A 23318-nucleotide genomic window follows, 5' to 3' on the forward strand; every position below is an offset into this window, starting at 1 on the left:
TAAAGTTGTATTTTTGTCTTTATCATTTGGTTCATTTAAAAATTGAATTTCTGTTATTACATATTTACCTCTGCTCATCATTTGTTCACAGAGATAGAATGACTTGTCCTTGATCTTCGTGTCTTTCCAAATCTCATAGCAGCTGGCTCTTGTTATGGTTCCTCATCTCCATTATTGCTCTTGAAAGAGAAATATCCACAAATAGAAATGTGTCTAAATAAAGGGAAGAAAAAAAGAAAGGAAAAAAAAACGATAAAAAACCACCTTTGCATTAATGGTTATATCATATGTTTAAAATATTAACTGAGTAGCTGAGAACACAAGTGACATCCAAGTTAGAAACAAACTTTCATCATAAGCCTGGCAGTAAGTATACAGCTAGTTTCTAAAGGATGTTCTACTTCCTTCTGCTTTCCATATATGCAATGTTTATTTTAAATTTGAGTAGGTTTTTGCAAACTGGACAGCTCTACAAACTTCTGATTAGATTGTTTAACTTTCTGGTGAATGTGTGACACAAATCCCTCTTTATAACAAAATCCAGAAGACAAACATATTATGGACTCTTGCTATAGAGATTCATCTCTAATTCAGACTTAGCAGCTGAAGGTCTGATGTGATGGTGAAGAAAGAACCACAATCCTTGCATTTATATAGTACGCAGCCAACTGATCATTTTTGCTACGTACAATTTTTGTTTGTTTGATTCTCAAAGCATCCAGTTTGTGATTGTTAAACAGGAAATGAGAAGCCTTGTAATAAGATCTTTCTTTAGTTAAACAAATTTCTCCCCAGAGGATGAAGCCATTACCGCACACTTTGATCAAACACAGTGTTTCTGAAACAAGGTGAGTCCATGCAGTCTTTTTGCATAAGCATTTCTTATGGATTATTTTCAGATCAGTTTTAGTTGTTATTAATTCCCATGGATATATTCCTGAGCTAATCTACTCTCTCACCAGGGTTATGACCCAGCTCTCAGCAAAATAGATGGGAAACTTTCTATTAATTTCAGTGAGAACTAAAGTGATCCCTAAAGATCAATTAGCTGATCATTGTTTAGTTATGTACAAAGCTCTGCTAGGGGTGGATTTTACAACTATTTTGCAAAAGGACCATCCAGAAACTAGAAGTTTTTTTTACATTACTCTTAAAGTTCACAGTAATTCATAGCGCCATAGAGTAATGCAGTAGAAAGCATTATGAGTGCAAATGTGAGCACCAATATATAAACACATATCTTATTTACTCTCTGCCACTGGGGCTTTTGAAAAGAACACCCCATCGATTCTTAATGATAAATACCTAAAATAAGTGTCACTGAGAAACACTGGATCTGAGCAGGAAAAAATAAAAAGAAAAGCATTGCATTCTGAGATCTTTTTAGTACTGTTTAATTATTATACCTGAGGAGGGTACTGTTCTCTGTCCTCTTTTTTGAAAGAACTGTATTTCTAATGGCATTTACATAGATTGTAAAAGAAAGTCTCCTGACTGGAGTAGATGTGGGGAAATCAATGCAGGGAAAAGGTTGTCTCACTGTTTTGTGCTGCCTTCCAGCCTAGAGAGCTAAAAACAGTTTCCAATTTCCAGATGAAACACTTGAGTCCAGAAGTAAATGTTATGAGTCCTTGGTTTTAGTGAGTCTTATTAATGTTAGCAATGTTAGAGGTGTGAAGAATCCAAATAATTTACAATGTGGTTTTACCACGTTAGGCCATCTAGATATCTTTCTTTGATAACTGTCTTACAAGATGAATGAAAGCTAAGTATAACATTTAAGGAGCTTTTCACACATTAAGGAAATTTTCAATTCAACGAAGACATTTATTGCAAATATAGGTGGATAATGAGCAGAGGACAGTAGGTAGTCTTGGAAGAGAAACTATTGTCTAGAGGAAGACTAGAAAAGCTGTTTATAAAAGATCAGCCAGGAGATCCAACTTGTTCAGTACTGCTATCAGAGAATTTGCCACAGAAACAGAAATGAGGTAATGGAAGCAGGTAACAGTTCTTTTTCTTACTTGAAAGTATTTTTCATCATAGTGTGGGACCAGGCAATTTTAAAGGAAGAACTGGATAACTTTAAGGTCTACAGTAATAGAAATAGCACAAAACACAACATTATGATTGCAATATATTCCGATTGCTAATAAGATTTTTTTTTCCAGAACATGCTGGCTGGAGATAAATGGAGAAATAACTGGGAACATCAGTTACTCACAAGATGATTATGAACACTCAGTGTGATCTGACTGTGAAAAAGGCAAGTGCAATCCCTATAAATCCTTTTTTTCAGAAGAGATAAAAAACTCTTAATGTCATTGTACTTGTGAAACCTCCTCTGTGTATAGTTCTGATTGCATCTGTTCAAGAAAGATGAATGCAAGCTGGAAGAAATACAGTGAACAAAGTAATGACAAAAAAACTGAAAGCACTTAACTTGTCTCGCAAAACAAGAACTGTGAGGTGATGTTTGCTGCACCTCAGATGTAAAAAGAGAGGAGGGAGAAAAAATAGTAGAGCTGGTAGGTGATATCAGGCTGATTAATGCTGAGTGCAAACTGCCCATGGGTGAACATAACACAGAAACTAAGAAAAACCTTGTAACCAGGAATAAACTGGAATAGCTTTTCTCGTACAAGAATGCGACAAGTATATGGCCACCCAAGATAAGAAAAGATCTGTGCCTCTAAACTAGAGGATCACTTTCAAGTGAAAGTTTTATATAAATTGATTTAACTCTACACTTGAAATCTCCTGGCGTGTTTTTGATGAGTAGATAGGTGAATCTGGGTCACTCAGGGGCCTAACTAGTTTTGCCAGAAGCCCTGGAGGCTGATGATTGGTTGCAGCAAGTTCACTAACACATTAGCAATCTGGTTATGAGCCAGAGGTAGGATGGATGCAACTTTTGCCAGAATATTTTCCCCTGCTGTGGCACCACACAGTATGTAGTGCACTGAAGAAATAGAACAAATTGTTTTCTCATTCCTTTCCCTTTCAGCCCATATTTACATTCATAAACAAGGCTCATCACGTTGCCTCAAACATAAGTATTCCCTAAGCAGACAAGCAGCATAATTCATATTCTTGACCTATTCCAGGTAATAGTTAAACCTAAGATTATTTTCTGGGAACATTAAAGTAACTTTCCACAAATAGATAGCAGAGTGGTAGCAGGTTTTCTTCAATAACTTTGCTGATACAACCAAGATTTCTCTTCAGATCTATAGTTCTGCCAGGCATCTGTGTAGTTTAATCGTAAATGCAAGAACTGTTGCGAGACGTTGGGAGGGCTAAGATACCAGCAGTAATTTTTATAAGATCTATTTTTATTAGCAGTCTTCTCTTTTGCTGAGGTAATTTCATGTGATATCCTTCATGGTGTGGTGGTATGTAAAGTGCTATTACCTTCATTGTACTACTTATGGAGACTGTATGACTCATGTAGGGGAAAAGAAATACAGAAATACTGTGAAGAGATCTCAATCAAGATGTTCCACTGAGTAACTCCTCTCTTCCACCCTAACAAACTTCAGGTGAGGCTACTGGGAGTTCCTGCCTGTAAAAGGCAAATAGGATTAATGTCTGGAATACTGAGGCCACATATATTTCTAGTGTGTGCAGCTGAAATGACAAACAGTCATCAATACTTCCTAGAGCACAGAAGAGATGTGGCTACAGAAGGACTCTTGGCACTCAAGCCCACTAATTTTGGCTTTCTGAATAAAGAGTTGTGCTGTCCTGCAAAAAAAAACATTCTTTTTCTATTGTAACAGAGGACGTGTGAAAACAGAGGCAGGCAAATACACAAGACAGCTTAAAGAAGGAAACCTCTGACGCACTAATGTTTCAGATCTTTATCATTCATTTAACTTGTCCATGGCAAGGAGCTGTTGTTTATAGACCTCATGTTCCTCTGATGAGTGATTTGTGCTATGTTGATTTATAGAGTGAATGAAATTACTGTGTTTTTGAGCTATCTGCTTCACCTACTTATCCTGTAGAAGCTACCAAGAAGTTAATCTGGTGAGATACCCTCTATGGCTTCTCACATTTTGTCTTATGTCCTTTGTTCAGGCTAAATAACCTACATCAAAGCTATTAGAAAAATGAGATTAAAGAACACAAGTCTTTGTCAGACCACTGAAGATCCAGTACTATGTGCAGCTACAGTTTACACCTCAGACAGACAGCCTAAACAGCCACTATCTGAGGAAATTATTAGTTGATCAATAAGAAACACTGAGATTAGGGTTGTGTTAGAAACCACCTTTTTTGAATATTAAAGTCTCTGAGTCAGCTGGCTACTTACAGGGGACCTCTGCAAAGGTGCCATTACTTAGAGACTTCTCTCCTTGCTCCTTGCTTGTCTTTGATACAACAGTCAAAACAGGTTGGTCTTCCCAGGAGTTGGGTTTGAAATTCTGAGAGGGGCTCTAGATCTTTTGGAACAGAAATTTAAGCTGTTACCAAAGGGGAAAAAAAAAAAGACAAGGTAAAAATAAACACTTCCCAAACTCCCATCATTTCAAAAGAAAGCTGTCAGTACTGCTTTTTCTGAAAGGCCTTATGCTATTGACATGAATTCAGGTTCCTCTGAGCATGGGACATGTCTACCGGGGGACTTAGATGGTGGAAGTACTGCTTTTAGATGAGATCTGCAAGTCCTTTTGCTCTGAAGAGATCTCTGTGAATACACACACAGTGTAAATCTATGCATTGTGAAAATGTAGGGTTAAAGATGTAAGCACATCAAGAGGCTAGCTGATTTTTCTGCCAACAGAATTTTCTATCACACTTTTGGCTTTAGCCTCCCAGAAACATTTTAGTCCTGCTTTAGGATCAAAATCCTCCACTGTAAAATAGCACATACTTCAGATATAAAGTCCAGAAGCAAAACTAGGTAAGCTTTGTCTACACAAAAGCAAAAATACAAAAGGTATCAGGAGACTGATCCTCTGGATATGTACTGTCTCAGAGTTTGAATTCTGCTAACTTCAGAGGTCTTGCACTGCATGCAATTTAGAACAGATCTCTACCATCTCTATCTAAATGTCTTTGCTTTAGATGCATAATCACTGGCTAACTCACCTTAAATGTAAAAGAAGCTAAAATGGTAAAAGTTAACAAAACAATGTTGCATATTCAAAAAGCCTCTGTTCATTGGTACAGGTAACACTGAGGTATCAGTGTCTGCCAGGCACGGCAGTGGCATTCCTTGAGAATATTCTGATGCTGATGTGTAAAAAAAGGCATAAAGTAACCACATTTAGAGGAACTTCCTTTTCAACCTGGTCACATTAGGTTTTGAGAAAAAGTGTCAGGAACCAGCTCTGAAGCACAGCTTTGCCATGCTTGGTAACTACATTCTCTGTGCCAGCTGCCGACAGAGCTCCAAGGTGATATCATTGTCACCTTCTCTTCATCCTCATTTCTTGAGAAACTTGAGCTTTTCCATTCCTGCTGTCTATCCATTTGTATCTCAGTTTGTCTGTCATTCACCTCCTATCCTGATAGCTCTTTGAATCTGACAGCTGTTGACAATCAAGCCTGACTGAAAGAGGCAAATTCTGATGGAGTTTCCACAAGTCTCATGAAAATCAGCAGACGAGTACAGGAAATTGAATGATGCAGATCAATTTCACCATGAGTTTCACAGGACTTATTGGCTGGACAGGAAACATGCATTTGCCTGCTCCCTGATCAGCACACACATGAGCCACAGCATCTGCAGCACTGTGCTCAGCTGAGGGATATGGGGGTGAAATAAGATGAGGGAAAACATGAGGAATTAGTTGACACAGAAGTAAATTAGGATTGATGGGAGGATGTGTAGCAGTATGAGTGGAATGGAGATCTATGGGACTGGGGAAGTCTTATGGACTTTGGGGACAATGACCCTCATGGCCAGGTCAAATGAAAATCCATAGGAAGCTGGGCTTCCTTGTCCTGCTTCTTGTGAAACAGGGTGTATGACTTATATTGAACTACACAAAGTGAAAGAAGAGTGGCAAAAAATGCAGGCCTTCAGAGTACAGCCATCCATGTTACAATTTCTTTAGGTTCTCTCTTCATTCCAGATTAGGACAAATTTGAGACCAGATGCAGCTGTGTCTGTGCAGCAACCATTTTCAGAGTGAAAAGGGGCTTGTAGCTAAGCTTCCAATGCAGGCTCTTGCTGAGTAACTGAGTATCTTCATTTAAACTAAGAAATCTGTCTGCCTCAAGTTGTGAATGTGGGTTGTTTTCAAGCACAAATGCTGCCCTTGACATAGATGAAGCAGGCCCCCCGTCAAAGATCAAACAGAAGTCTCCGTCACATACTTTCAGACTCCTGTTTGCTGCCAGCATCTGATCCTCTCATCATTCATGCTGCATATATGCTTGCTCAATCCCAGGCTCCCTCCTGAAGTGAAACGACCAGTTTCCTTGGAGAGGAAGCCTGGACACAGTTGACAGAATAGTTTGCTCCAGGCTGTGCTCCAGACAAACAAAATGGACTTGGATTGCAACAAGTTTAACTCCGTCAGCTCGTGGCAGCCGTCTGATGTTATTCCAACAGGCCTTGTGTCCTTAAATCCCCCAAGTGCTGTCATGGCAATCCTCAAGCAGGCAATACATACTTCAAATTAGTTAACCACAAACAAGTGACAATAATCTCTCAGGGCCATACAGGATCAGAGGAGACCTGGGACAAGCTCTATCCTGAGTCCTGCCATGCTGCCCTTAGAGCTACTCCTGAGCACTGTGGACAGGAATCATCTTCCACCACTTGGCCTGTGGTCACAGGCTGTCCCTGGAGCAGCTGCCTTTGTACCACAGATGTAGCCATGGAGAAAGCAGGGTAGATGCCAGAACTCCCAACAGAATAACTTTGCTGGACTCGTTCTGGGCTTAGGACTGGAATTTGAACTATTCACACTGATAGGTGCAACCCCTCCCTGGTAACTTTCACTTGAGATGCTCACGCGCCACCTCCAGTCCTTCTTAGAGGCCGTTCTAAGTATTCTCTCAAAATAGATAATGAGGTAATAATTTTATGTTCCTAGTTGCTTAAGAAGAGTGTTGGAAGAGTTAATCCAGGGATCAAAGGTCTTAGTTAGCAGAGTCTTTTGAATCCCATGTGTAATGGTCACAAAAATAACACAGAAAATGTGCAGATCTGAAAATGGCAGCTAGGATAGAAACCAAATCAGCTGCTGTCACTTAACAGCATTTAGTGTGTTTTACATGTTTGGGTCAAGTTTTATTTTGTGGGGTTTTTTTGTGTAATTAGCATTTTAGGATTTAGCCAGCTGCTCAATTTTTTGTGAAAAGAAAACTTTACAAAAGGGCCTTAAACTCCAGTCACAAGTACAGATATTTGTATGTCAACTGCAGCTTCTATTTATAGGATGATAAAGATATCTTCCAATCAGTAACTCTCTAAGAAATGGGAATTTCATAAAAACAGATTGCAAAACAAACAAACAAACAAAGAAGCAGACATGGCTTAGGTTAACAAAACATTGATATTCCAAACTCTTGCTGTAACCTTTATACTTAAAGCATTGCTAAATTCAGACAGCAAATCCACTCACACACAAACCAAGGATAAGAAATTTGGGTATTCAGGAAAAAGGAATATTAACAGATCCTGTAGGGATTGAACACAAAAATAAGTGGAGATTTTCCATGACTCCCATAAAATTATATTAATTGCCTTCTGCAATACCCAGTAGAGCTTGTATGAAGGCACTTAACAGAGGTGTATGTGTTTTTAAAGAGTGTTGATTTAAGACCTGATTTGTTTGAAGATTGACTTGAAAGAATTTCAAAGGATGTAGCTTAATTAAAAATATTCCAAACTTTGCATTCCTTGCAAAACCTTTTGACCTCTTGCGACATTTAATGCTTGAAGGTGAGGAGTTGACTGACTGCTTCTCACTTCACAAAAGGGACTCCTGTTCCTTCCCCGATGCAACAGTCATCATTAATTGTTGATAGGTGCTCATTACACCAGTCTAAAATAAGCACCTGAAGAAGTGGCAGATTAGCATGTTGCAGGCATCCCATGCACAGGGGATTACTTTTTCCAGCTGTGCATCAGACCTACTCACCCCTTCCAAAATCCCAAGAACAGAGCATGCACGTAAAGGTCCGTGTGCTGCAGCCATCACAATGTCTGGCATTCCCACCGACAGAGAAATCAAATGGAGTCATCCATTAATAGGCCAGTGAGGAGCCATTAGGGAGACTCCTCCACCCCCCGCGGCTCCCTGTGACTGATGGCCTGCTGTCACTGCCTCTGTCGGGGCCTCTCTCAATGCAGGCTGTTTGCATTCAGTCAACACTTTGCTTTTATAGGCCTGTGGAGCCAAAGATTGCTAGACTTTTGAACCCCAGGCTAACTTCTGTCTGGCTACAGCCTCATTTTCTGGAGCCAAAATCGTTTTTAATAACTACACAATAACAAGTAATAAGGGTAAAGTCTGCTAATCTTCTCTTTTGGGCCTGGAGGTTATGTATTCAGAATCAGTTGAGGTGAAGGTAGAATTACTGCCATCAAAGGCCGAGGTTACTTTGTAAAAGAGGTTGAACTCCAGGTCAAGGAAATGTTAACTGGACAAAGAGAGATCAGGGCAGATAGTGTTAAAATTAAAACTGTCCTACTGAGATAATGCAGATTTGAGCTCTAGGAGCTAACTGAATGCAAGACGTGAAAGAAGGCAAAGACTTTTCTTTCAAAAGGTGAAAGCACGGTTAGCAGTAAAAGATCTACCGACTTGCTTTCATTTGGGGATGTATTTTTAGTCTCTTCATTCATTAAGACAAAAGCAAAAGATCTTATTTTTGATGGCACCTTTTATTTGGGCCACGCTGTTTCTGAAAGCTGTTTGATTTACTAAATTAAATAATCTGCCTTAAATCTCTCTCCCCAGAGCCCCAGTACAAAATTCACTAGAAATGGAGAGATGCCCTCCCTTGACTTAAAAGGGATGGGGACAAAAGGGACTTTTTTCCCCCTTAGCAGTGTGGCTGGGAGGATGGACAAGTCAAGACTGATGCGTGCAGTGGAGGAAGTGTACTCCAGAGCACAGCAGTATCCTCCATACAGCACAAGGCTGGGTTTTGTGCCTCCACTGCTCAGGCATAAGCACAGGTTGAGGAAAGGGTCCCATTTCTCAAGAGATCAGAGCCTAACCACCAAAAACTTCTCCGCATTCAAAATAAAATGTTGTGCATGGAAATACATCACAGATCAGGGCAGCCCTCATTACACTTGGAGTATGGAGTCACTCCAAGATTAATTCCACTCGCTGCCATCAAAGATAACAAATATGCCATTGCTGGTATCAAAGCTGACAGCTCTGACAGCATTAGTGGCACTTGGTTCTCCTGTGGCTGCCAGCGGGCCCTCCCTGCTGCTGCCAGGGGATGTTGATCCCCTATATGGGAATGGAAGAGAGGAAGTGCTGAGGCCAGCTATTTCACGTCAGGTCCTGCTGAGTTCTGCCATGGCACCCTGGCCACCTCCTGAGCTTTCAGGAAACAGACAGAAATGCTTGGACTTGTGCAAGCAAGAGATCTTTGGAAATCCTCAGTACATGGTGGCAATTAGCACAGCAGTGGAATTACCTCGCAGTTCAATTCTTGGGGCAAAGATACATTTAATGGTGCTGCATTTGCCAGCTGAATTAAGCCAAGCACGTTAAAACAGATATGGCTTTTTGTTTCTAAGCTGACCTACCTCTACAAGGATCCTCTTATGGGTCCTTTGCAAAGCTGGAGACTCACAGAAAAACTTGCACAACTATTGGCAAAAAAATGGTTTTGTAAAAGACCAGTGGTAGCAAAAACATCTCTTAGCTCAGTGATGAAATGCTTGAGAGCACAGGGAAGGATATTTCCAGCCCCACATCTCCCTCCCAAGGAGCTGGCATCCAAGAGGCCTCTCCTGGGCTGTGGACAGGAAAGATTCTGGCCTTTACAGAAGCAGAAGAAATAAAATAAAATAAAATAAAATAAAATAAAATAAAATAAAATAAAATAAAATAAAATAAAATAAAAATAAAGCAATAGCCAGGCTTGTTTAGTTGTCTGTCTTTTTGTTGGCATTTCCCAGGGTTTTTAGGAACCCCAGACTAACATCACCTACATGCAAATATATATTCCTCCATACATGAACTGAGTGAAACAGGTCTCATCAGTCACCACTTTCTTCTGTGATAGGCAGGCTTTGTTACACTGGAGTAAAATAAATTATTGGCAATGACTAATCACAGGCACAATGCATGTTGTTTTATTTTGCTTTCGAAGCATTCTTCTGGTTTGGAGATAGAAAATAAGTAGTGCATTTTTATGCTAATTATGGCTGTGTGAATTACTCCAGATAGATGGCACAACAACATTAAATTCCACCCAAATACGGAGCACACAATTTTTTTCCAAAATGTAGCACATGAATAGTGCCCAAGGTACGAAAGGCATTGCTTCTTCAAGAATCATACGCTACCAACAAGAAGTCTCCATCTGCCTGATTTAAACATGTCACAGGCTATAGTAACCGGTATGACAGTACCATAAAGCAGCAATATATTTCTGTGAATATGACAAACTGATATTTAGTCAGATATTCTCAAAATGAAATGCAAACCTGTCTCCTAATTCAAATGCCTCCATTCATGCTTCTTTCTGCCTTCGCTTCGCAAAATGCCACTTTGCTTTTGTAAATGAAAACTCACCACCAAAATATCACAATAATTCTTCACATAGGACAGCTTTTTATTTTATAATTTAATTTATAAGCACATTGTGACTGTTACACAAAGGTTTGTTCAGAAATGGAAGAAAAAGTATATATAAAATAATGCTTCAGAATAAATAAAAACTGGCCACCTTCCATAAGGAACTTGCCATTTTGCATGTGGGAGTTATCTGTTACCCAGCTAATGAGACAGTCTGGGAGTCCTGAAGGTTTCACAATGGTGAATGGTAGAATCACAGAATGGTCTGGGTTGGAAAGGACATTCAAGACTATCCCGTTCCTACCCCTCTGCCATGGGCAGGGACACTCCCAACTAAATCTAATTGCTCAAAGCCCCATCCAGTCTGGCCCTGAATGCTTCCAGGGATGCGGCTTCCCTGGTCAACCTGTTCCATTGCCTCATCACCTTCATAGTGAATAATTTCTTTCTTATATTTAATCTAAATTTACCCTTTTTAATCTTAAAGCCATTACCCCTTCTCCTATCATTACTTGCATCTGTAAAAAGTCCCTCTCTAGCTATCCTTTAGGCTCTCTTTTAGGTACTGGAAGGCCTCTATAGCCTCCCTGGAGTCTTCTTTTCTTCAAGTGTAACAAGCCCATCTCCCTCAGTTTTTCTTCATAGGAAAGGTGCTCCAGCCCTCTGATCATCCTCGTGGCCTCCCCTGGACCTGCTCCAACTACTCCATGTCCTTTTTGTGCCCCAGACTTGGAAGCAGTATTCCAAACAGGGCTTTACAAGGGCAGAGCAAAAGGGAACAATCATCTCCCTCACCCTGGTGGCCACCCTTCTTTTGATACAGTCCAGGATATGGTTGCTTTTTGGGGCTGCAAGCACACACTGCAGGGGACAGACTGCCTTTTCAGTGGGATCTGATCACCTGATAGTCTGGCCTAGCATCAGTCAGTACACTGCACCCATCACCCTGGCTCTCTGCTCCATCTCAAAGTAATGACCATAAGTAGCTTATAGTCTGGTGATTTTCTGTTTTCTGTCCAAACAACAGCTTGCCCATCATATTCTTGTTATTGCATGCACAAATCAAGCAGTGTGGTACTGCTCAAGCTTTGTCATGCACTCCTTGCCTTGGGCCATAACTCATGTCTGCTTTCTACCATCACTGTACAAAAGAGCGTTTATTAAATGCTCTGGTACTGAGTATGAAAGAAGTAAACCCAGTGTCTTTAGCCAGGTCTGTGATTACCAACAGATCAAAGACATATCTGACAACAATTGTGACTTCTAGTCTAACACCCAAATATAAAAACAGCGAGAAACTTCTACAGAGAGTGGATCAATCCTCATCATAACCATAGGCAAGAGACCCGAGGAACAGGATCTTCTGGCTTTCACTTTGAAACAATGCATGTTCTTTCAACATTCTTTAAATAATAGTAACTCACCTTTACAAGAACACATTAGAAAGTCTGTTTTTCCTTTTTAGCAAAGTAATGGCACTTGCATGCACAGTTCCTGGGTCTGACCACTGTATTAATTCAGCCTTTTTTGAGGGATAGTATTTACAGTGCTGCACTGACATGAACTATGAGCCCTATCTGTGATGCTCTCAGGATCCAGAGATGAGGATGGACTTTTCCAAACTGGCTCAGGATTTGTGATCAACTTGCCCAAGTTCCTGGTTCAATGATCCTTTGAGAGACCAGCCTCGCAGGGTGTGAATGTTCTGCACCTTCCAAAATGCTTCCTTCTGCCATATGCTTCTCAGCCAAAACACAAGGGCATTTAGATCATTAATTAATTCAGAAAATTCTAGCATTGTGGAAAACTGGCTGCACAAAGATTCCTGGCTTCTTCAATCATTAGCCAGTATTATTGATTATTACATGGCCTATACTCTGCAGAGTATTTTCACAGCCAAAAGAATACCCCAGTTCCTGATTCAGCCAATAGCTAAGTATGCTAAGTACTTTCCTGACAGGAATAACCTCATTGAACTCTGTAATGAGACTCAGCCATTCAAAGACGTAGGCAAGAGCTGTCATTCCAGAACATAGCAACATGCACATTGTTTAAGTTGAGCTAAATGCTGTACCTGGCTGTGCAGGACTCAGAAAAAAATGGAATGTTTCTTTTGACCTTGGTTAATTATCATCTTTATTATTAACATCACAATAATGCCCCATAGCTCTAACCAGCTCTCATTAGCCAAGGTACTGTATAAACTTATCTGATGACTGAAATCTGTGCCAAAGGAAGCTTACATACACTTTGAAGCATAAAAAATGAGAATCCTGTTAATTTTATTCCACCATAATTGGTAGGATCTTTTGAAACCTTAATACCATAATAACAAACTGAGGGCTCAAGTGTGATCTCAGCTACTCTTGTGTAAAGCCATAGGAATGCTGTTCATTTAGACCTCATTGGAGAGGCTGTGATACGTATTGCTGCACGAAGAAAAAACTTTATCAGAAGGACATTGTTAAGATTACAGAAGTCCCACACCTAGCTGCCACATGGGATACTTCCAAGTGTACAATTTTTAAATGTTGCTGAAACCCTGAAACTGCCACAGACTCACTTCTTGCCTAATGTCATCAAGGCACCCTGCTTCCTGTCAAATGATGTTCATTTTTTCCTCTGTCAAAGCCCCAGAATGTTCATGAATGGTTCATATCACCCATATTTTCCCTCGGGAAAGAGAGGTGAGAAATATTTATACTGCATAATGCAAAGACATGCAAGCTAGCTGCTCAGGTACAGACAACACGGCTCTTCCCAGGCACTGTGCTATCAGAGACCCCACCATCACTCTGCACCAGAAACCCTCTCAACTGCCTTTTATTGCTGTTAACTTACCAACAAAGCTCTGCCTGGCATGTGCAATGTGCCACTTTCCAGGTGCTCAGACCTCGGGTACAGGGTGCCCTACAGGCAGGCAGCAGCAGCATGCAGCCACACGTCCTGGCCAAGCTCACCGCCCTTCCTCCAGGCACCCAGTGCTGGGGCTGTTCAAGGAAACAGTCAGGGATTTTGTTACACAGACAAGAAAACAAGGCATCTTCTTTAGAAAAAGGAGCCAAGCCTTCTCAGATGACATTTTCAGAGGGATATTCATTTCTTTTTATCTTTATAGATCAGCCTGAGGCATTTATAATCGAGTCCAAACAAAGTCTGGCAAAGTTGTAAACATCTGAAAAGAAAATCCTCTTACAAGCGGAAGCATTGGTCCACCTTAATTACAGACATTGCTGCCTGCACTGACGGTAATTTGCAAATATAAAAAAGCTTTTGTTTACATACAGCAGCCTGCAAAACGTCAATTAAAACCAAAACCTGGGTGAGGGATTGTAAAGGTATGTGTGAAGATTAATCTGCTGTTCTCGTTTTGTATTCCCAGAAATCAGACACATTTTGTCTGTGTATACAACAAAAACATCCTGCAGTCTGTGTGTTACCCAGTTACCTATGATTAGATGTAGTCAGTTCAGTGGTTCTGCTTGGATGAGAAGTACTGAGCAGCGTGTCCTCAGAGGGCAGGGCTGGCCTAGAAACCCCTCAGACAAACGATTGTGATGGAAATACTGACATAGAAAATGGAGTTTAGATCACTGATAGCACAGGAAATCCTCATTGGTCGAGCAGTAGCTGAACTCTCACTGATGCTGAACTTTTTTAATGTGTTGATAGGTCCTCAGGACACTAAAACATCATTTTTAAAAATAAGGAGCTATTGAGATATTTTAACCTTTCTTATGTCTCATTCAGAACTACATGCAGGAAAAAGATCACCCGTGTTCACAATGGCCTCTGTATAGAGGCAGATAGCAGCATTGAGATGTTCAAGGTTGTAATATCCACACGTCAATGGCAGATTCTCAGCTGCTATGCTTATTTACACCACTGGAGTGTTCAATGCACCAAGTGAACATATTTTCACAAATTGTAAATATCCCAGTTTGCTTCCTGGCTTTTTCTGTACGGACATCATCTCCCAGAATGGAAGAAATGCCACCTTTAAACCACAGTGAACTTTTGCCCTAAGTAAGACCAGTGTCAGCCATCAATCTGTTTCTCAGATGGCTTCGCTTGCAGATGGGAATTTATTTCCTGTGGAGTCAGCAGGAAAGAAAGAGACTTCCACAGTGCCCCAAAACATGACTTCAACAGAAAAACAGAGAAATTAATTAAAATGGAAGTCTTGGAGTTAGGCATTGCCCATTTGGAAAGGCAGAAGAGCTGGGCAGCAGGACTCCTCGGCACACTTGTGCCTCTGGCGAGACGAGCAGAGTGCCTCACCACGGCCTGCACTTTGGGGTGAGCAGACCTCCCACATAGGGCCATTTTGTGTCGCTGGGATCCGCAGTGCTGGAGCAGCCTGGGGGTGGGAGAGCGCCAGCGTTTCTGCTTTCTGCGTCCTGGGGATCGCAGCTGTGAAGCAGAGCAGGGTGCACTTTCCGATGCATCTCAAATATAGTCCTGAATGCAGCTTCTGTCATGAAGAGATATTTCCTAAACAGACTCCATACCCCCACTTTCCATCTGATAATCATCTCCTTGTGCTTGTGGTAAGTCAACATCCTTCATCTTTGCCTTATGAGGGAAAGCTAAGGCTGTGAGCACTCCAGAATTCCCTCAGCACTTGCAGATTCCTATGATAACAAACAGCAGAAAGCATCTAACGTGTTTTTTTCCTTTCCTTACAGAGACACACGCTTTACTTAAAAGACAGCAGCTCCCATACCAGCTCTCTGTGCTATCTATCAAGTACAGCGTATGCTTATCTCTCCAATTTAGCAATGAAGGAAGGAGACACATGATGCAGAACTATCCATTTCCGGCTGATGGGGAAGGCAAAGACACACAACCTGCACACCACTGACCCCATGTGCCATGAGGAAACATCAGTGGGCATTGCCTTTGAGCTATGAACTGCTTGGGGAAGACCCAGATGCCTTGTCTGTAGGCAGCACCTTGCTGAAGTCCTGCAGTTACTGCTGTAGGATGGGGTCTGGCACACTATTTTCTGGACATGGTTTTCAGAATGCAGAAGAAGCTGAAGAAACACTCTCCAGATACACAACCAGTCCATCAGCTTCAGTTTTGCCAGCACAGACGCCCTGGGTGGCCACGTGCTAGGCCTCTCCCCACTTTCCTTCCATAATTGACCCTCTGGGAAGCCTGAGTCAAATACACTGGGGAATGGTGATGGGGAAAAAACTCATCTCCTGGAAGCTGGTAAGAGGACAACAGCAGTATTTTCTTACCTCTTCCTCTCGAATACACTTTTCCTGTCATTCATGAAAACTGAGTCTGTGAGACTTATCCTGTCCTTCGCTGTGAAAACAAAGAGAAGGGAGACTTAAAGCTGGGAGAAAGTGGAGCTGAAATACAAAGAGAACAGGAAGAGTATAACAGGAAGAGGGTAAGAAAATGAAAGAAAAGTAAAAAACGATCCAGGAGCTTAGGGCAACATTTGTGTAAGAACAGAAGGTGATGGGAGAAAGGACAAGAAAGAGAACAGGGAAAGAGAAAATGACAGATACAATAACAAAAACAGAAGGAGGTGGAAGCCATTTTGAAGGCAGTCATTGAGTGGTTTGAAAGGGCATGAATGGGAAAGTAGAAATGTGAGAAAGGGACACAGCATTATGAATTGCACAACATTCCTGCACAGAGAATGAAAGCCAAGTGCTAATGCACACCCAAACGACAAGGGGAACCCTGGCCTTGCAGGAGCAAAGGGGATGTTGGTGCCATGGGACACAATTTCACCCTTTGTGCTAAAGGCACAGATGGGCCATGTGAGAAAGCTTTGGCTTTGAGAGATTCATCCCTGGTGGTATGTTTCCTTCTTGACTCCTCCACAGCTTCTGAAGTAACTCAGTATCTTACACTCCTCCACTATAATATGAAGCATGTTGTGATTTTTGAGCTACAAAGGGGGAATATTCCCCCCCTCTTCCTTACAGACATTGGGCCTGTCCCTGCAGGCACAAAGGATTTATTCTTCCCTTTACAAATTACTTTACCAGCCAAGAAACTGCTATAGCTGCCAAACGCCCCAGCAGCCTGAGACCTCTGCCCCATCCCCACGAGACCTGAAACAAGGGAGGGCAGAGAGGCCATGAGTTATTGGGAAACAAGTGCGGGGGGCGACTGCAGGGCAAACAGATCCCAGCCTCAGAAAAGCCAGCGAGGGCTTGCGTGGGCCATGCCATTGCTTTCACACTGCTGGGGCACAGGCAAGTGGAAGTAAGCAGTGCTGGGGAATGCCCTCTCCTCTTTTCCCTCTAAACCATCTGTAATTCAGAGCTGGTACACCAGAAAGTGCGAAGAATCCCAGCAAAATCACGGGTCAAACCAGGTGTTGTATGATTAGATGTGGTACAGCTGTGGTTGGTCTGCCTGCACCCAAAGTTGCTCTCGTTTGGTTCTGTTTCACCTTCAGCTGCAGTTTCTGACCAACAGCCCTGGTCCAGGGCCTGTTTGAGGAGAAATTATGGCAAGGAGCCAGTTCTCTGCCTGGCCACCGCAGGGTGTGTAAGCAAGGCTGGTTTCCCTCGCTTGCTTATCCTGAAAAATGATGAATTGCAGAACTACCCCTTGGCATTAGTCACTCGGCAAAGCAGGAAGGAAGCAGGAAGCCCTTGTGAGCACTAACTTTTCAAAGCAGCTTGCAAAGAAAGCAAAGGGCCTCCCCTCAGCTGCCTCATTGCACACTGCTATTTACCTCCTCACCTTAGAGGCTACCTAGTCACAATTAACATTTGCAATCCATTAGCCGGGAATATGTGCCGGGCACAAACAGCTGAGGCATTGCGAGCTGATTTGAACAGGGAGGGAAGGCAGGGAGCCTGACACTTGCTGAATGAGAGAGGCCCGGCTGCGCTCAACAGGTTCAGCTCACAGGGTGACCCTGCCTGGCTTCCTGCTATTCAGATGTGTTACTTCCCCTTTGTGGTAATGGCCTGTGGCAGCTGGCCAGAAAACACTATTAATTTCAGAAGTGGCCTGACAACAAACCCACAGCGAAGCGAGAGGAAGTGGCGGCGAGGCCATCTGTTGACTTCAGCAGAACAGTAGGGACGCAGCTATGTAGGTTTCTACAAGGAAAGCAGATTAATAATCCACAAAAAGGAAACTGGCTAAAATTATCCACAGACCATATTAAAAAAAAAAAAAAAAAAAAACAGAGTCACTTGAGCTGCAGCTGGACAGGAAATTGCTAGAGCTGCTTGCAAATCTCCACTTTGAACAGAGCAGCATAGGGAATGCCAAGAGCGGAAACCGTTCAAAACTGGATTAGCACAAGCCAAGTTTAACTGCAACCCACTTCTACTTTCACAGTTTATGCACTCAATCTAGGCCACTACTGCATGAGACACTGACTCACTTTTTTCCCATGTTTTGATGCCTTTCATTTCACACACTCACAGTTGCTAAAATTACATGGGATATGCTCTGGTTGCCCAGAACCATGCAGAACTTTCAGCTGTGGCCCAGCCCGAGGGCCTTCCATCTCCCCTATCCCACACGTGGAGCCTGGCACCTTGGGGCTCTGCTCCCTGGGATGTCAGTGAGTCACTACAGGAAGTTTTGCAACCGCAGTTATCCCCTCTATTCCCTCCCGCAGAGACAGGGCCGCTCAAAGGGGCCAAAGAGGATATGAGGTGACCATGGGTATATAGGGATGCTTCCTCCATGCCTTCACCTGCTAAGCTGCAGCACGGTCTGACAGAGACAAATAAACATGGACTGACTGCAGACACTGATGGGACTCTGGAAATGAATTTCTCCCATACAGATAAAGGGATGGCATCCCACCTCCTGCCATTCACAATGGAGCTGCCCTCACTTGTAAATAAACAAAAGAAACAAGCTGCTGAAAAAAAACACCAGCTCCTTGCTCTAAAAGTGATCCCTATGCCCCAGGGCCAGGTGCATCCCTGGGGCTGCAGAGAGGTGTTGGGACATTTTGATTAACCTGAAGACCTCCACCAAAAGGAGGCAAGGACCCAGCCCATGCACTTTGTTCATTTAGGGACTGGAGAACTGAATGGCAAAGCAAGGCCTTATTGTCTCAGGAGCTGTACAAAAGCTGAAAACAATTACCTTTAAGCAGAACCATATGTGCATGTGCCATTCAACCACACCCACACAGAGGGACGAGGGAGAACAAACCAGCTCGGTTCTCAATAGCCAAAAATAGTTATTTATTTATTAATAATTTAAGGTTTTACATTCTTATAATAAATTCCATCTTAAAACTTTTACATCGTGAATTAGACTCTCCCTTATTGGCAACCGTGTGCAGGTTCACTGTGCGTACACACAGGTACAAATGCTCGCACATACTTCCAGTTTTATACAAAAAAAAAAAAGACGCAAATATTGCATTTGAGGTGAAGCTCCCTGAAGAATTTGTACAGAGGTAATGCACTGTTTAGTACATCTGAAAGTTCTAAAAAGTGATCAAAAATCTTTCGCATTCAAAGACAAATCTCCTCCCAGATGATCTATTTACAAAAGGTAAGGCAAAAACAAAATTAATTTAATTTAAAAAATATATATATCATGTGGAAACTACATCAAGAGTGTGAAGAAAAAAAATCACCACAAGAAAAATATATGAAGGAAGAGATTGTACTTGTTCACTAACATGACTTGCAAACTTCTCACCATTGCCATTTCTCCCTGTGGAAAGCTTGCCTCAGCTGAACAGTAAGATTGAGCATGCTGCAAATATGTTCTTTGCCATAATTAAAAAAAAAAGAACAAACAAATAAAGCAGAATTTATGAAGAGAACAAAAACTTAGGCGTCCCTTGGATTGATTTCTTGAATACATATGATTTAAAAAAAAAAAAAAGAACTGAAAATCGACTTAAGATTAAATATTTACATTGATCAAGTAGAACACTACTGAGCTCCTGGCAAACAAATACTCCAAGTACACTATGCTGAAATCTCTTTCTTTGGCTCCTCTAAATTAAAAAGTGACAAACAAAACATAACCAGTCTTCACTGAAGACAGAACCTATGTCACAGATCCAGAAGCACAGAGGGAAGCGGGGCAGTCCCAGTCCCGGGGAACATGTGCACGGCCCATCCAGCCCCACTGCGCCCCTCTGCAGTCCTTGGGGCTGGCCAGCAGGACGCGGCCACCTGCGCCCGGCCTCCATGGCCTCCCAGAGCTCGTCGCCTTCCCTCCCGCCGCAATAGCCGGTTCCGTGCTGCGTGACCCTTTCTAGCCTGCGCTGGCTGCTGCTCTGCAGTGCCACAGGCCAGAAAATAGAGAAAGCTGTGTTTTCTTTCTTCACTGCCAAGGAGAAACCAGTGAGGAATGATCCCATGGAACGGACAGGAGAAGGGAAGCTGTGAGAGCTCACGTGGACTGCAGGGAGTCCACCTGGAAGACATTCTGGTTGGCAGGAGTGGTGAAGTAGAGCTGCTGGTTGGGCACTCGGTTGTCACAGGGGCTGCTCAGCCCCAGGGTCCGCTCAAAGTCTAGCAGCTGACCCATGAAGTTGAAGTTGGGTGAAATGTTGGACTTCTTCATCTTGACGATGTCGTAGGCATCGTTCATGGACAGGTTGAGCTTCTGCATGAGGTAGGCCACCGTCACCGTGACTGAGCGGCTGATCCCCGCTAAGCAGTGCACCAGGACTCCACAGTTCTTCCCCCGCGCTTCATCTGTGCACAAAGAGGCAGAGAAGGACACATCAGATCTCACGACACAAATGAGATTAACATCGGGTAAAGAGAAAAGCCCGTTCTGATCTCAGCGGCAGTACCACGCAAGAGTTAACTTCACCGGCTTAAAACCAGGACAAGAGGCGAATCCCCCCAAGTGCATGTACAGGAGCCCAAAAGCTGAGGAAACTAAGAATGAGACAAAGGGAGTACGCCACATGACACTGCTTTAAAGTCGGCTTTAAAAGACACTCTTTCGCTTGGAGATTTGCTTTAAATTCCTAGTCCCCTTGCCCCAGCATGGAAATCCTGCAATATGTCACTGAATGCCTTTTATACAGACCAGCAGACTGCAAAGGTCTATTAAATTATTCCCCAACTGTTGTGCAGCTAACAATGGAGGTATTCAGGCATTTTAAAAGAATGAGGGAAGTCACAGGGGACAGCCCATTAGGAGGAACAGGATGTCAACATTGGTTGAAAATGGGTTCCTTTGTAATAGGAAATGCATTACAATGCCTGGAGATTAGTTTCTTTGTGGCTTCCAGCCCACATTTCTTCCTGCTGGGCTCAGATTACCTACATTCTCCACTATTACCGGTATCATTCAACCGGATTACAGCACAGCTTCCCAACAGATAATGCGGTGCTCACCCCACCGCACCCCGATCTCAGCCCTCCCCCAGCAGACGGGGAGGCGAACGCGGACGCCTCGAGCCCACGGGAACGCGTTCCCAGAGCCAGCGGATAGCGGCACAGGGCCGGGGCACCGCGCCCGAGAGGTAGATCATGGTTACCGTGGGATTTAATTAGAGCCCTGACTATACATTTGCCAGGGATGCCGGTTATGAGTAACTCGCATTTAAAAGCTAAAGTTAGCTCCCCAGAATGTTTCTTTTCATTATGCTGTTCTCCAGTAACCTCAAGAAAGGAAAAAAAAGAAGAAGAAAAAAAAAAAGAGCAACAAAAGACGCATAAGCCACCACCAGCTCGGGGCTCATTTGCCTTATCCCTCTCCCCTAAGAGGAGATTTAAAAATAACCCCATCCTGCGCACTGCTCAGTCCCCGGCTTCACGCAGGCGGCTCAGTGAGGAATTCCCAGCACCAGGCCAGGTATGCAGCTGCAGCCTGCACATGGCACACTTCTCCTCAATAAACCGTCACCCCTTAAGCCGGCTAAAAAAAAAAAAAAATTAAAGATCAGAAAGCGGAGCATCATCCCCCAGAGACAGCGAGAAACGCTGCTACCACTTCTCACCCGAAATCTGTTTGATTTCTGAGAAGGGAATGGGGATTCTGCTGCTTGCCACGGGAGCTGCTAGCAAAGAATGGGGTCTCACCTATGAAGGAGATGGCCTCAGGGAAGAACTGAGACAGGTTTTGGCTCCAGTGGTCTGAGATGGGGATCTGCTTGTACTTGAACTCGCCGGCGTTTTCAAAGAGGTTGGGCAGGTTGGGGGTAACATTCAAGATGTATTTTATGCCAAACTCTTCTAAAACGTCCAGATTCGTGGAGTCCTTGGCACAGCCCAAGTAGAGGTAGGGTAAGATCTCCACGGGAAAGGAAGGCTGGTTGGTGGAGAGCGGGCTGCCATCCGAGTCGGTGGCACTATTGGGGTCTCTGTCAATGTCAGACTCGATGTCCGATGAGGAATCGGAGCTGATTCGGAGGCCTCCCAAGCCCAGGACGGGCAGAGGAGGGGAGCTGCTGCTACACGAGCTGTCTAGGTTCGTTTCGCAGTGCAGGGCAAACTCGGCCTGGAACTTGCTGAAGCCACCTAGTAGGAAAGCAAGGGGGAAAAAAATCGCAACCTGATTGATATATATATCGTGGCAAGCCTGGGAGAGCTCAGTCTGCAAAGGGACATCTGTTTCCCCACCTCCTCGAGTCTCGGGAAAAAAAGGAAAACGCCACACTGTCGGCAGACGGACTGACCCAAATGAAGGTTTAGCGAAATCTCCCGTTGCTGCGCGGGGCTCAGAGCGCCCGGGATTACAGCCCGAAGCCGCTCCGCGCTGCGGGGCGCTGTGCGGGCGGCAGTCCGCTTGTCCGTCCTTCTCGCTCCCCATCACAGCCCTCCAGCCCCCGGGGCCCCTTTAAACAAAGCGGGGAGAGGGAGAAGCCCCTGCCCGGGCTGTCAGCGCGCAGTACCCGGGCCCTCCCGGTCCCTTCTGATAGAACCGTAGAATCTCGCTCACCTTCCAGATAGAACGCCTTGCAGCCCTCGTCTTTGAGACGCTTGAGCAGCAGCCCCAGCACGGACTCGCCGCCCGTGTTCTCGTTCCAGTCACGGCTGTGCTCGTCGTACAGAACCACCGTATCGGTGCCGCACCGGCGGGCGAAGCGCTCCCGGTCCTCCTCGCTGCTGGCGACCAGGGCGCGCAGGGGCAGGTTGCCCTTCTGCAGGCGCCGCAGCATGATGCCGGGGATGGCCACGTTGATGGCCGACTCGATGTGGGACGACTCGTACAACTCCTGAGGTCGGCAGTCCATCAGCAGCAGCCGGTCGTTGCCCATCTCCAGCTGTTCGTTCAGCCACGCCACGGATTTACTAATCGCCATTTCCGACGCGAAAGGGACGGGTCTGAACGTATCTAGCATGAGGAAGGACGGGGGGCGCGGAGTGGGCTCGGGAAGCGCCCCTCGCGCTCACAAGGGTGTGCGGCCGGGCTGCGGCCCCGCAACTCCGCACAACTTATCTCCCCCCGCCCCGGGGAAGTGAATCACGCAGCCCCCCCGCGCCTCCCCCGCGCCGGGCGGCGGAGCCACGGGAGGGAGCAGCGGCTGCGTGCGTGTCTGTATGTGTGTGTGTGTGTATGTGTGTATGTATGTGTGTATGTATGTATGTGTGTGTGTGTGTCTGTGCGCTCCGTGTGCGTGCGCCGCTGCCTGCTGTCCGCTCTCCT

General features: G+C 43.9%; 1 protein-coding gene and 1 long non-coding RNA gene across 2 annotated transcripts; both read right to left on the reverse strand.

The window, feature by feature from the left end:
• On the reverse strand, positions 1-13793 carry LOC109366551. Its single transcript, XR_002112878.2, has 2 exons — positions 13575-13793; positions 1-213 (listed from the first exon to the last, which is right to left on the reverse strand). It is a non-coding gene; the product is annotated as an uncharacterized LOC109366551 (long non-coding RNA).
• Positions 13794-18910: 5117 nt separating this feature from the next.
• Positions 18911-23318, reverse strand: DUSP6 (dual specificity phosphatase 6). Its single transcript, XM_003202120.4, has 3 exons — positions 22611-23318; positions 21752-22189; positions 18911-20410 (listed from the first exon to the last, which is right to left on the reverse strand). The coding sequence occupies exons 1-3, from the start codon at positions 23011-23013 to the stop codon at positions 20103-20105; spliced, it is 1149 nt and encodes a 382-aa protein (XP_003202168.2). The 5' UTR covers positions 23014-23318; the 3' UTR covers positions 18911-20102.

This window comes from Meleagris gallopavo, chromosome 1, assembly GCF_000146605.3.
Source record: "Meleagris gallopavo isolate NT-WF06-2002-E0010 breed Aviagen turkey brand Nicholas breeding stock chromosome 1, Turkey_5.1, whole genome shotgun sequence".
NCBI classification, from domain to species: domain Eukaryota; kingdom Metazoa; phylum Chordata; class Aves; order Galliformes; family Phasianidae; genus Meleagris; species Meleagris gallopavo.